The sequence below is a fragment of the Dermacentor silvarum genome, chromosome 8, assembly GCF_013339745.2.
Source record: "Dermacentor silvarum isolate Dsil-2018 chromosome 8, BIME_Dsil_1.4, whole genome shotgun sequence".
NCBI lineage: Eukaryota > Metazoa > Arthropoda > Arachnida > Ixodida > Ixodidae > Dermacentor > Dermacentor silvarum.
Genome location: NC_051161.1, coordinates 69,153,385 through 69,167,950, shown reverse-complemented (window position 1 = coordinate 69,167,950; position 14,566 = coordinate 69,153,385). Strand labels below are relative to the sequence as shown.

The 14,566-nt window shown below is 42.1% G+C and overlaps 1 protein-coding gene across 1 annotated transcript in view; it reads right to left on the bottom strand.

The window, feature by feature from the left end:
* The window catches only part of LOC119462196 (ralBP1-associated Eps domain-containing protein 1-like), a 52,820-nt gene that overhangs the window by 23,133 nt on the left and 15,121 nt on the right, over positions 1 to 14,566 (bottom strand). The window contains exons 7-11 of the mRNA XM_049672868.1: positions 14,015 to 14,136; positions 10,592 to 10,684; positions 6,288 to 6,381; positions 3,290 to 3,349; positions 1,144 to 1,222 (exon numbers count right to left, since the gene is read on the bottom strand). Coding sequence (XP_049528825.1) covers positions 1,144 to 1,222; positions 3,290 to 3,349; positions 6,288 to 6,381; positions 10,592 to 10,684; positions 14,015 to 14,136 — 448 coding nt within the window. The remainder of the gene's footprint in view (positions 1 to 1,143; positions 1,223 to 3,289; positions 3,350 to 6,287; positions 6,382 to 10,591; positions 10,685 to 14,014; positions 14,137 to 14,566) is intronic.

Below are 14,566 nucleotides of genomic sequence, written 5' to 3'. Positions count from 1 at the left end.
GCGCACCCTATTCCCATGAAAAAAAAAAAAAAAGTATTTTACAGTAGCGTGCACCTCATGCTTTCATACAGAAATAACGCTTTCTTTCATTTGGAAAAACAAACATTTACTCCCCGTGCACTAAAATGGCGATGAATAAAAAAAAAAGTAGCAGATTCGCCTGAAAGGCGAAGCATCGATTGATAGCAAATTAGTAGACCGCTATACGAAGCAAAAATAGTAGTTTTATCCGCCATATAAACTTGTAAACACTCGCTTACTAACTAAATTAACAAATATGGCATCACGTGCGCTCAAGCAAACGTGACCACATCTCACTCGATGACCGCTGAAACTCGCTGTCAGAACGCTGGAGTAAGGAAGCACGGTAACAGCGGCGAGTGAATTGACCTTCCTGCCGACTCTTACTTCAATGAAAACTATAAGCGGCGAAAACACAGCGCACAGCGGACTTTGTCCCCGTCTCCGATCGCTTTCGAGATAGGTGATCGTATCGCTGAAGTGGATCGTCGCAGAATACGACCTGCTTCGGTGCACTGAAACCCTTCCATGTTGGTTTGCTGGCAAAAATCCTCTCCTCCTGTTTGCGCCAGTCGCGCATGCAAGTGTCGGGTACTCCGAACGCCCGTGATGCGGCCCGATTTCAGTCCGTCTCCACACAGATGATCCCTTTCCTTTTAAATAAGGCATTATGATGAACTCTAAACTTCGTGCTGATAGAGCAAACACACAAAACGGGAAGACATACAGAAGACTAAGCACACGTACTACAGCACATGGAGTAAGCTATAGCAGCTAGGCTCGAAGCACAAACGAGGCAGCCGTTTTGAAATGCTGATGGCAATATGGTAACGCAGATTTAGGGTCGTACTCGATACTAACGCACACGCAATTTTGGGACCCATTTTATCGAAATAAAGTGCATGTTAGATTCGAGTAAATACGGTGTGTGTGTATATTATATATATATATATGATATAGAGGGGGTGAGAGAGAGAGAGGAGAAAAAGAGCAACACTCATTAAGGTGCTGGTAACGAACAGTCAACCTGCTACGATGATCAAGTTAACAGCTTCTGAGAATACTGCAGAAGAGAAAAAGGTATGGCACACAGCAGTGCAAGAGTAGAGATGGTCAACTTACTTTGCAGCATTGTCTCCAGAGACTTCAGTTGTGACAACATAAGCCAATGTCTGCTGAGGAGCTGTAGGCACAACAGGGCCTTTAAAACAAAACAAAAAAAAAGTCCATTGACTGCACGGCACACTCAAAATGTGAAGAGGCTTTCTTGCCATGTTCTGTTAATGAATGTCCTTAGACGGCATTTAAAAGAAAGAAAAAAGCTGGTATGTTAGATAAAACAAGAAAGCAACAACACGAAAAAAAGAATTATGGCCCACTAAATTTAACACAAAAGAACATGTCACAAGTTACCTCTTGTCGAACTCCACTCATTTTGAAGGGTTTGGGCCCAATGCTAGCAACCCACAGTTGAACCCTGTTATAGCAAAATAGTCAACTCTAAATATAGCAAAACTTTGCTTGTAATTATTGAACAAATGAGCCAGAACACACACTGCTCCCAACAGAATTCGTGCACTTTCGGAAGCAAGCAACTTGAAGTAGTAAATGGTCAAGCCCAACACCAAGCAGCTTTGGAAGCTGTTACCTAGTCGCCATAGACTATCCCGCACACTGACCACAAGCCTGGGGTCAGAGCTCTACATTAGCTAGTGATGCATCCCAACAAATGCAGCAGTCATCTACAAACTTTCCTTTTAACTGCCATCATTAACTGAACTTATTATATATTTGCAGTACTGATGCTAGCTTCAGACACCCACCCCAAAACATGCAGAAGTTCTCTAGTAAATGCCACTGCCAGTCAAGTTAAAAATTTGCACCACTGCAGTTTTCAAGAATCCAATGATGCCAATTGCTGGCTATTCTGTCGACTAAAATATGGGTTTGGAGCAACTTGCTCCTAAAGTGAAGCTCCCGATATGTACGGCAAACACTTTGCTCAGTCCCAACTAGTTTACTATTCAGCATTCCACTGTATGTACAACAATTCACCAAACTGCATGACTGGCTGTAATTCCAGTCCGAAATGTGAAATGGAATGCCCACACGAGTGTAGACAACAAGCCAAAAAGAAAGCGACAGTCAATGTTTTTAAAGAAAGTTGTCATGTTCTCTCAATTTTGCACAACCCAGTAAGAGAGCTTCTTGTCTTGTTTTACGAGCTTTCTTTGCTCATAATCATTAGCCTTAATGTCTGTGAAGACGCGGGCCACAATGACAGTTGTGTACCTGCAATCATTCTGCTAGTGGAAAGCAGAAAGTGCTCCAAGTGATCAGCAGATGAAAATTAGATTTAAGCTCTAACCATACTAGTCCATACTAACCATTTACCCTGATGGCATGACATTAGCTGACATGCACGCTCACCTGACTGCATGTAAACATAAGCGTAAAACACCACATTCACAAGCTTTCTTGACCACTTGTTAAAGAATGATTTTTTTTTGTTCTGGTAAATTTTTTGTTTTTTTTTTTTGAATTTCCTATTCAATATTTTGGGCAATCTTCAATGAGTCCGAATAATCCGTCAGCTATTGCATTTCGCCTTATATCGATGTGCATACTTATTCTTGCTTTCTTGAGTCGCCAAACTGCGCCCAAGCCGTATAATCAAATAAATAAGGTATGTTGAAGTGCCTTTGGCAGAAAAAGAACACTCCCCCAGATCTGCACGAACTCTTAGCAAAGCACACAACTTAGACAGCAAATAGCCTGCCCTTGCATTATTTTCATCATTTCTTGGCTTGCTCCCAATCAGTCAACTTCTAAAGGTCATCTCTAAACTCAATGCGGTAATGGTGAGGAGAGACTAGTATTTTTGCGTGGCCCTAAAATATGCAACACCGTGGCGAAACACAGCGAGTGCAACACAGCTCACAAGTGCAAAATAGGCCTCCGAGATTCGTAATGTGGAGTAACATGCCGCACTGGAGATCTTGCTTGCAATATTGCAGCTAGCTATAACAACTTGCAAGGAACTTTTATGATCTGTGGTATTAACTTCACAGCACAGTGCTTGTCCCAAAGTGGCAGATCCAGGTACGAGGCCTGGCTGATGGGATATAATTTTTAGCATGCAGCTTATATCGTGCATATGCCCACATTCCCGTCATACAAAACAAAGCAACATGGCACAAACAATTCTGCACTAAAGTAAACATATTCCCAACCATGCTTAAATGAGGGTAATTGCAGCCCAGCTTACCAGAAAGCCTTTTCACTATGTTCTTTGGTGCTGCTCCAGACCTGCAGTCACCACATGCATCTGCAATGAAAAGGAAATAAAAACGGACTATGTATAACTATCAATTGATATTACGATCATTAGAAAGCGTTGAGTTTCAGCTTTGTTGGTACGATGTCTTTTCTAGTGTTTAATGCAGAAAAAAACTCACAGGAGACATTCATAAGCGCTCTCCTGTCTGTTGTTCATTAAGTTTTTAGGCTATACACTAGAAAAGACCACTAGAACAGATCACTATCAATATCTGAAAACAAAAATCTGCAGGGAAAGCAAACTTCTAAACTATGTTTCATACATAGCAGGCAAAGTTATAAAGAATTCTTCCACTGCTCGTATTCGCCACCAGAAAATAGTGCATCACAAAAGAAAGAGAGAGGTGTGCGTCACATAATTTGATGTACCATTAAGTGCACTTTTATATAGCAAAATATGATGTAATTATTACACAAAAAGCGCTGCAAATTTGATTATACTTGTCACTGAATGAGCGGAGTAACATGTTTTTGTGACAAGCAGCCACAGTGCAATGCTCGCACTAGTGACTAAACATACTTAAACATGTCACACATTGAAAGCACAAAGGGGCATAAAAAAATATCTGATTTGATGTAGCTTTACGTCCACAAGTTGTAGTTGTAATGTATGAAATATAGTTATTCGGTAAAAAGCCTCGCAGATCAAGATCAACTGCACAGCTAAGTGCGTGGAGCGAGACCTCTATCGCCGCAATATTTGCGAGGTTTTTGCAGCTTTGTTTGGTGCATGAAACACAGCATATGTGGTTAAAGAGCTACACCAAGGGCCTTGCACTAGCACTTAAAATAGGCCACGCAAAACATGAACTCTAACAAGACTTACACAATGGAGTGCAAACTTGAACATAATGCTTACTATTCACAAAACTTAAGAGAAAGGAGAGTGATCAGAGGATAAACGACGGCAGCAAAGCTCTGATCATAGTCTCGTTTCGAGGTACTTTGTACTTTACCGTCGAAGTCTTTCTTCCACGTTCGTGTTCTTAGTTCTATTTGGCGTAACTGCTGGTGCAAGGACCATGGAAGTTTAACTACAATTCCAACTTTCAAGCCGTGTATACAAAGCAAACAACATTCAGTTATCGAATTACATTGTGAGATCCGTCAAAGTGGAGGTCAGAGTCGGGGATTTGTTTCGGCCCCTTACGGAATACTAAAATGCTGTTCGCAGAAAGCCCTTGTCTACAAGACAAACCCGGCGGCCCAGCATCTCCAGTTTGGAATTCTATGCCCAGCGCTGCTCAGTGAAAAGATTAAAGGTCATCCATGCTTTCTTGTGGAATATGCATCAGGCCGGGAGGCCTTTTGCGCTCTTGAAGCAGAGTGGCGATCTGCTCTTGCCTATAACTACTAATGGACGTAGTTTGCATGAGCCATCCACATGCAGAGCAAGCAAAACTGAGAGCACCCTGCTCCTTTTTCCTCCATGGCATGCCCTGCTCTTTAAGTCAATGTCTTGTTTGAAAGGATCTGCCAGAACCATGCCATTTCGAATTTGCCAGCATTAAATATTTCCAACAACGCGAGAAGTGATTACGTCTAAGTTAGGAGAAGCACACTTGCAGGGGCATGGAACGGTGCAGTGCAGCGTTATGGCAAACCTGAATTGTAAAATTGCGTTTATGTACAAGAGCGCTGAAAATCTGTCTGCTCCAGTTTTAACGCGCTCCTGCTACTCGCCCTTGTCATGTTTGCCTGCTAAATTTAGCAGGCCATGTCAGTGGGTGAAACCGGAGGCCACCCGGGGTGTAGAAAGAGATGAAGTCAAACGCGGCCAGCCAGTGTAGGCAATGAAAAGAAAGACGACGTTGAATACGAATGTTTCTAAGGACTACCACTACCGAGGACTACCACTACTTTTGTGGCAGCGATGGAATAGTTGAACACTTTGCAAGTTTGGTCCACTCTGTAGTCACCAACCCGCTGCAGCAAGTGGCTTTAGTTTCACGAAAACGGCATTCAAAACTGAAGGAGTGTTGCAAAATGTTCCCAAAGTTGCAGAAACTCTACCTCAAGCTTTTTGTGCATAAAACAATGGCACTTAGCAAGTGAAAGTTGGGAAAGCTTTTAGGAGATACTACATTTTAATTAAATACTAAAGTCGGTCTCCAAAACTGGCATTATTGCGACATTGTGACAAATAGCAAAATTTGTCCACAGTCATGTAGCAATAAAGCTAGGTGCGATGACAATCCTCCTGAAAAAAATATTGTTAAGCCTAAATGCCGTATGTCTTTCTCCTGGCCGTGCTTGTGTGTAGCAGCCGTAGCGACTGTAGGAACGAAGCGAACCAGTGGATCATGACGTCATGACACGTCCACCTACTGTTTATAGAAACCACCACTAGTCCGTAAAAATATAAATTACTTAAAGTGCTCCGACACTTGACAGTATTTTTTCTAGGATTAGGAAGGTGTGGACCACCTCCATTTAGCCCAAGAAAATGACAAGTAAACAAATTTCACATCAGCAGTCCTAATGATACATTGCCCAAGTATAATTTTTGATACACTTAATTTGGCACCTTGCAACTCTGAGTTGAGAGTCAGTAGTGCCTGTCTGTTACCTTTGCCTTATTGTCCTCGTTTCTTGTATGCGCACTGCAGTTTCAAGATGAATAGCTACCAACTTGCCCAACTTTCATTACTTTTACAATTCATTTCTGATTTAAGCATGGGAGAGTTAACTCAAAGCTAATAGTACTAGCATTTTTTTAATATGCAAGAGCAAGCTTTCAGTATTGGGTAGTTCAGAAAACTAATTATCCTAATTATTTAAGTAAAAAGATTTTTTTTTTTTTTGGTACAGCTGTACTCTCCACGGCAAGAAGTGGAGGTGAGAAGTTTTTAAAATTTTTCTCATGTGAAATGGTGCTTAGGTTTTGCGGGGTTAAGCAAACTCCACACAAGGCAATGGTTACGTACCCGCAGACAGGCCTGCCTTGTCCTGCTCATTGTAGGGGAGGGCATGCCCGTCAGGTGACACACGACGAGCAACCGGGTGCAGAATCCTGGGATCCTGCATGTACAAGCACCCAGAGAGGGAACGGGCAGGGTCACTCACGATAGCTGCAAGTGCGACTGAGATGGGTTTTTGAATCAACAGAGCTGGTACATGACATTACGCAATCGAGGAATGGCGCTTTTTTCTAAGGTTTCCGAAGCGCCTGCCTTTCCTCATTTTCTTAAAAAGGCATAGTGGGCAAATTAAACCACGTAGAACTGACTACTATGGCTCCCATTCATAACATAACATTATATTTTCTCTAGAAGGCAATTTTCAAAATCAAGTCATTTACCTGCTGGGTGTTGTGGACATGTGCTAAAAAATGCAGGTTAAATGCCCAATGGTTATTAACAAGTGTTGTGGCAAATATTACTGTTAATACTTAATGATAATTTAGTCTGCTAAGTGTTATTAAAATTATTTTGCTTACAATAGTAGTTGCATCTGCCTCCACTGCAGGTACTATTGTATAATATTAAAAATAGGTATGATGCCGGTCAGGCATGCAAAGGATATATATTTCTGTAAAATTCAAGACTTAAATTTTGTTTTTGAGAAAACAGACACAAGAACTTCACCTTGTATACACTTCGTTTACGCTGTTTACATTTTGTTTACATTCACAGCCCCCGACTTTAACCGAGCTTCAATCAGGTTTGTCAGTTAAGTGCGGCAAAAGAAAAAAAATTTCATGCGAGATGCTCTTCCACAAAAACAACCGACTTCATGGCCACATAGCATAAGCATATAGGCACTTTATATATTCAGTCACTTTACAGAAATGCAGCCTCGGTAGACAAATGCATACTGCAGCAATGCCTACAAATGTTAACCCAGTTTGCAATGACTGGCTCCCTTCACCAAGCATGCAAGTGCAAACACTCCTCTGAATAGAGAAAGCACTGTGCATATGAACCAATATACCACAAATTTATGTAGCAGGCTTCCCAAGAAGAATCAGCAAAAAAAAAAAAAAAAAGGCAAGATAAGCTGCTTCGTTAAAAGAATTGTTTTTTGTTAAAAGAAAGAAGTTCTCCCAAAGTGCTAAGTTCGCTTTCCTGCAAATGTGTATGCCAACATAATGACAGTAGAGCCAAATCAACAGGCATGCAGACAGTGAAATTTAATGGGATGAAAAATGCTGACATGGTTGCCATGACGACAACCACGACTAGCACCAACCGACGACAACCGACGACTAGCATGCATGGCTGCCACGCATTTGTGTTCTGCGAACCAAGTCAAGTGCCACCATTGAGTGTGCAAGAGTACCACATGGCAAAGTGAACTGAACAATTATGGAGAGGGCCCGTAGTATGCGCGATGCATAAAAGTGTGATGCAATGCACTATAAGAGACAAAAACCAAAAGAACGAAGACAAAAATTGGCAAATTTGGCTGTTGGTTGAATGTTTGTCACCTGGAACAATCGGGAGTCAAATTTCATAAACTATCTTGCCCACAACTGCATTGCGAGGCAGTTATTCCTTTTAGCCGATGCAGTTTTCCTACGTCCTGATGGCACAGGTGGTTGCATAGCAGATTTTAAAACAGAACGACTGAGGATGGAAAGCATGTGAGGCGACTAGTGTCATGCTTTACAATTTGTCAATTAGTGACCGCTTTTAGGTGGCAATAAGTTCTTGACCAATGGAAATTTAGTTTCACCACATTTCTTCTATCTTCAGAATCATAAAATGCTTACAGCTGCAGAATGAATTTAGAATTTCCAATTCTCCAATAATTTTTGTCAAATTTGCAGAATGTGGATGCCATGCAGGGGCCTTCTACTAGAAAGTAAGATATGAGCACATGAACTATTTCATGTCTGGCATACTTGAAAAGCACCTAACCAGCCGCTTGAAAAGATATACCGGATGTAAAACATGTGCAAAACAAAGGAAAACTCGCAGCATGACGACATATCGACACTAAGAGCAAACATCCCAGTGTGTCTACATTCCAACTCGTTTTACTAAAACACTTCACGGATATCACTGAACCTTACAGCACAGCTCCAATCAGAGATGTGGCATATTTTAAATATAATTAATTTCATCCCTGCTTTCGCCTTCGATTACGCACAACTGTGCAACACCGCAAGCTATGGGCATATGATGTGTTACCATTGCGTTAAAAAGCGTTACCATTGCCACGATAACCTCTTCGTATGCTGCTACCTTACGGACTGCAAGTGCATCACAAACAGGCTCTTACCAGTAAAACCCAACCATAGTAAATTTTTTCTATTAAAGTTTCACAGGACCAAGACAATTTAGAAACTATCCAATATTTCAAGAAAACAGTGAGCACTGCATCAGCATGATCTTGCAGAATTAAATTCCTTACCCTCATTTCTACATAGCACAAAATTTGCGCAGAAACTGCAATTTTCATAACCTCGTGCAAATTATAAGTGCTCCTGGCAGCGAGGGCCTTGCAACTTTCGTTGCAGTAGGAACAGCAGTGGTGCGAAACGTGCATCTATCAAACATCTCCCGGTTATTCTGTCACTAGTGGACCAGATGTCTGGCAACTAACGATGCATCACAGCGGTGTACACAAGTTTGATGCCAGCACATGGGCCATAAGTGCCTTTCATTCTCAACTGCTCTTGCAATGTTTTTGTCACATTGCATGCCTTGCACTGGATCAAAATGAAACCTCTCCTTGCCATAACAGCTACTGTGTACTGGCAGACGAATCTGTGGTGGCAACAAGAGCAACTATGGACAGTGGCCACTGCAGACACATCTGGCACAAAACGCAGAATAACCAGGGCAAAGCATTTCTACACATATCCTGGCCATGCTGCAAATATTTCCATTTTCACGTTATTATTATGGCAATGTGTACTAAGCTGCTTTGTTTTGGTTGAATGCTAGTGTCACTTTTGCGGCGAGTTCTTGCGATGATTCAAACTGCTGCAAGCTGGGGCTCTACTGAATTACCCGTATGCAGTCGAACTAGCCTTTAAATCTGATGGCACTGAATGCTGTTTACTGGGACTAGATAGTGAATCTGAATGATCCGATTTTAGAAATTGGTGAGCTGTTATTACACTGACAATCATTCGATGATGGCCCAAACCATCTGAAGCCGAGTTTAATTCATTGACAGCTTAAACAACACAAAGTAATGGTAACTGACAAGCTTTCAAGATCTAAACCACATGAGATTAAAGTTTCTAGTCTGAATATTATCACTTACAGGTTAACTGTCTCACACTTCTTTATCTGGCAGTGAGAGCACAATTTAAAGTCAGCAGCTGATACAAAACAGAAAGTTTATGTACCCTGTACCTAAAAAAGGCTAACAGTTGCTTGCACACCTGTATAAGGTGTGCTAATGTGAATGCTAATGCATACTAAAGCGTACTCGGTGATTACTGAGAACTATAACCACAGATCCTGCCTGCTAACACTCAAGTATTTCTCCTGCCCAAAGAGCTCATCTACATTTGCACTTTATTAATTTTGGTGGAATAGCAAGGGCAATTTACATTCGTGAAAGCAAATTACAGTGGAATCTTGATACGATTTTCACGGGAGCCGGAAAATAAAATGTATCACCCGAAAATCGTATTATCAAAAATTGTTGACTGGGAAAAGAAAAAGAAACGTATTATCCCGAAAAACGTATTATGCAGAAATCTTACCAACGAGATTTCACTGTAGTCACCCGTATCCACAAAGCAGTTCGTAAGCTACCGCAGTCTCCTTAAGAACAGGCGTTAGCCAATCCTAATAATTAATGAGCACATTATTAGCCAACTAAAACCCTGTGAATTAGGCCCCAGATGTTCTGTTCCATATCAGTCCTCAATGCACAGTCACGAGCAAACGTTTGGTGACCAATGGTGACATGAAAATTTTTTCTCTTTGCAGCCTCAGCCTGCTGTCTGAAATAAAGTGGTACAGCCTACATGTGCATGTTCAACCAATGCCATGTATTGAAACAATTCCAGTGCTAGAATAAATTCCAACTTTCTTTTTGCCAATGTTTGCTCATGAGTGTATTTTCATTCACAAGCCAGCAGCCAAGTTTACAGCAACAGCTTTCATAAAGAAGACAAAAGAGACAAACGTGCGTGATATTGCAATGCGTGCCGCACTATTTGCATGCCCACATGTTATACAAGCACAGGCCAAACGATGGCGGTGTTGCACAGTGCACCCCCTGACCCCTTCTAAATGCCAATAAGAAGCACAGAAGCTGCAACCTGTTCAACAGAGGCCGTGGAGAAATCGAAATTCACCGGCTTCATGCTGGGGGACGACACAGTGCTAGTAGGGGAGTCGCTGAACTTGGTCCACTGCCGAGGGAGGGAGAAGAGGAAAAAAGAAGCACTGTCGCCATGCTAGCCAACACACACACACACACACATACGCATATTAAATGCAGTTAATAAAAACTAAATACTACTGCATGCTAAAGGCACACACTCGGTTTAGCTAGGCTGATACATTGCACTGATTAAAAGTGTTAAAAATGTGTTTAGACTTCCCTACGAAAGCCAACATGAAAGCCACTGAAAACAAAACACCCATCAAAGGGTTCGTAGCAGCCTTTTTGTGTAAAAAATAAAAGTGTGGAAAGGATTTTAAGCATTTGCAAGGCCTGTCAATGCGGTGTGCGACGACCTGGGTGGAGATTTGCAGGTACCGGAATAAGAAACCGAGTGCGCGCCCGTGTTTTCATGGGCAGGCGGATACTGTTCTTGATTGCACACACAACGCACATATTTTGTTTACATGGGATCTAGCGGCCGGAAAACGTATCATATGATTGCAATTTAGCGATGCACTGAATGTTGGTGCTGAGAGATGGTGTTTTTTGGGAACGTATTAACCGGTAAAAAATAAGCGTAACTCAATTGGGTCATTTTTCGTGTTCTTAATAGCGAACGTTGGCGCCAAGAAATCGTACGTAACGGGATCATAACAAGGTTCTACTGTATTGGCAACCAAAGGTAGCGGGAGCGCAGCCATCGAAACAATTCAATCTGAAGTGGGAGCCGTGGTTGCCACAATCGATTACGCTAACTGGAAACCCAAGTTCCACGCTTAGAAACTCGGAAGCTTTGCCGTTTTGCTGTCATTAAACCTCCTTTTACAAATTAGCAACCCCGAAAGAGCCCGAGATATAATATGCACGATTAGTAGTAACGATTGACATAATGTACTAAGACAATGCATGAAGACCACAAATGTTAATATAGTTCGGACTTGCAAAGGAAAAAGGCATGGCAACAAATTTAGCAAGGTTAACTTCATTACAATATCACAATTACAACAGAAAATCTTAAGCAGCTAAGCTTACAGGCACTACAGCAAAACAGTTCAAAAAGAGATAACCCATTGGGACAATGGCATACAGTTAATATACTGACTCTAGAGGAAGAGCGTAAGTTTGGGCATGTTGGTTTTCCATGAATTTACGTTTTTTGCGCACGAAAAGGGACGAGGGACAGGAACAACAGCGGACACAGTGCTTCCTGTCCTGTCCCTTCTCGTGGGCAAAAAATGTAAATTCTAGAGGAAAAGCTGGGCGAAAAAGTGCCAACCACAAAGCTACCACTATGTTTCTACCTCACATTTTTGTAACACTAAAAATAATCAAAATATGATACAAAAAAGAAAAATTTACACGTAGCACGTACATATGGACAATCTTTAAAATTATTTCTATATACATGTACTGTAAAATAAATGAATTCTCGACGGCTGCGCCTGCAAGCCCGCCCAGCATCGTAACCATGGCAGCTCCCTTGCGATTATAGATTTCAATGCATGGGCACTATGGGTAGCTTTGCCTAGAGTCAGTTATATTAACTCTATGGACAATAGTTTAGCAATACAAATGTTCGAAAAAAAAACAACAACAATTTGACCTCCAAACATTTGCTTTGCTTCAGTTTTACACACAAGGATACCATGCAAGTTGCAAGTCATCTTGCACTTTTAAACTAACCATTCAATTAGTGACCGCAAAGCTGTAATATTTAACTAATACTCACACAAGCAGCATAATCTGTTAATAAACAAGCTGTACACTAGCGGTTTAATGCTTTTTATTAACGTGGTTGCAATAATCACAAAAGCAAAGAGAAAGTGCACAATGCAATGGTAATGACAGTTAGGCAAAATGAAAAACACTAAGTTGGCACAGACCAGAGATGACGTACAGTAGCATGAAGAGACAAGGCATGTTTTTCTGTCTGTGCCTTCCTTACTCAGGTTATTCTTCTCATGCTAAACATCACCATCAACCCTCTTTGAAGTCTACAGCAAAACGAAGGTCTCTTCCCCATCGATTTCCAATTACCCCTGTCCTGCACCAGATGACACCAGCTCACAAACTTCCCAATTTCATCACACTGCCTCGTTCTCCGCCATCCCCAATTGTGCTTTTTCTCATAGGAAACCATGCTGTTCCAGTAATGGACATGTGCCCTAATGGACACAACTTGCATCCAATATCACTTCGCTTCCGAATCTCCACTGGAACATCCAATAATAAGAGTCTGCTCTCTAATCCACTACTGCCCTATTACAGCCTCTCCAGAAGGCCAACTGCAACCAAATTTCACTTTGGCTAAATTTGTTATAAACGAACAGCATATACCAATGAACCAATCTTAGTAAAGCTGGTGCGCTGTCAATTGTATAATTTTTTTTGTTAGCAGCATTTACACAGCTGCTAAGCAGACGATGCGTACACCTGGTGGTGTTGCTGCGATGCAAGGCCTGGCATGCCGGGCGCTGCGGGCGCCTAGCACTAGAGCTGGCTCATGTAGCCCTGCCTGGAGAACTACAGAGACAACCAATCAGAGCACACGGTAGCCTGAGCATCTCACACGGAGAGGGGGCTCATCTTGGCACCCCGAGGTGGTCACCATGGTATTTACGCTATGCAGCAGCACTGCGGCTTCCGAAATTGCGGAGGTCATGACAAGGAGCTAGGCATTAGGTCATGAGTCACTTCCAGTGAGCGGTAATCGTGGGGTTTCTTAATATATCAAAAACAGCTGCTTTTGCTCGCTTTTCGTGGCACTCATATTTCAAACATCAAATTTTGTATGGAGGCTCCTCTATATCTACATTATCTTAAACGAGGCTTTTTGCATGGTCTAAAATTTAGTTGCAGTTGGCCTTTACCTTTACACCTACTGTTTTTCATTTCATCGCACGTTGCACAGTCCATAGCTGCTTCTACACCCTCTGCTATAGTCAGAAGTTTATGTAAGTGCTGGCCCAATGCACTTATTGCACACAATTCTTTTCAAGGATAACAGTAACCTGCCACTGTTAACTTGAGAGTGCCTGCCACGAGAGTGCCTGCCTGGCAATCCATTCTTGTTTGTCTGGAGATTGCATTCTCACGATCCAGGTTTTCACCTACGTGGCCTTGGTAAACATGCTCATTCAATGCTTCAGGAGGTTGACTAGCAATCTATTCATGCTACTGTGCCTTACGTCTGGTACTCGCCATGTGTATGTCAAATAATTCTTCAAAGCTGTCAATACAGTCGTTTCCGGACTTCTTTCGTACACGGCATGATTCATGGCAATCACAGAAGACAAAACTGTGTTTTCGTCTCGTTACATGCTGTTGATGAGACGATGACAAAAGCCAGGCTCACTTCTTTGTTCTGTGGCGAGAGAGGTTCTTTCGAAGGGGGCGGTGTGTGGCCTTTGGGGCTGGCTATGTGCACTGGCTGGGTGACAGGATGCGGTGGCACCTGGTAGGCAGTTGAATCCACAGCTACAATGTGCAATAAGAAAAAAGTGAGTACTTTCCCCAATGTTCAAAGAAGTGACAGCGATAGCTAGTACATTATTACTCATGCCAACACTGTTTCGTGCAGTATCAGTTCTAGAAGGTATAGTCACAAGGCATGTGACAGACACACGAACGCAGTCAGGCTACAAAGAACTTCAAAGGTAAAAAAAAATGTGAAAAATTGCGCAGATCCCATGCACTGTGGGAACCTATGTTATACGAAGCATTTTGCACGTGTACCAGCCTATCCAGCATTGTTTGGGGTTCCGCGTAACAATACCAGGCGGACCGACATGTCCCTGTAAATTTAGCAGTAGTTTGTGTGACGATAGCAATATGACGACGGCCACATTCTAGATGACTCTATGATGGCAATGGCACGATTCTTACGCTGGCCGTTCGACGCGAGCCT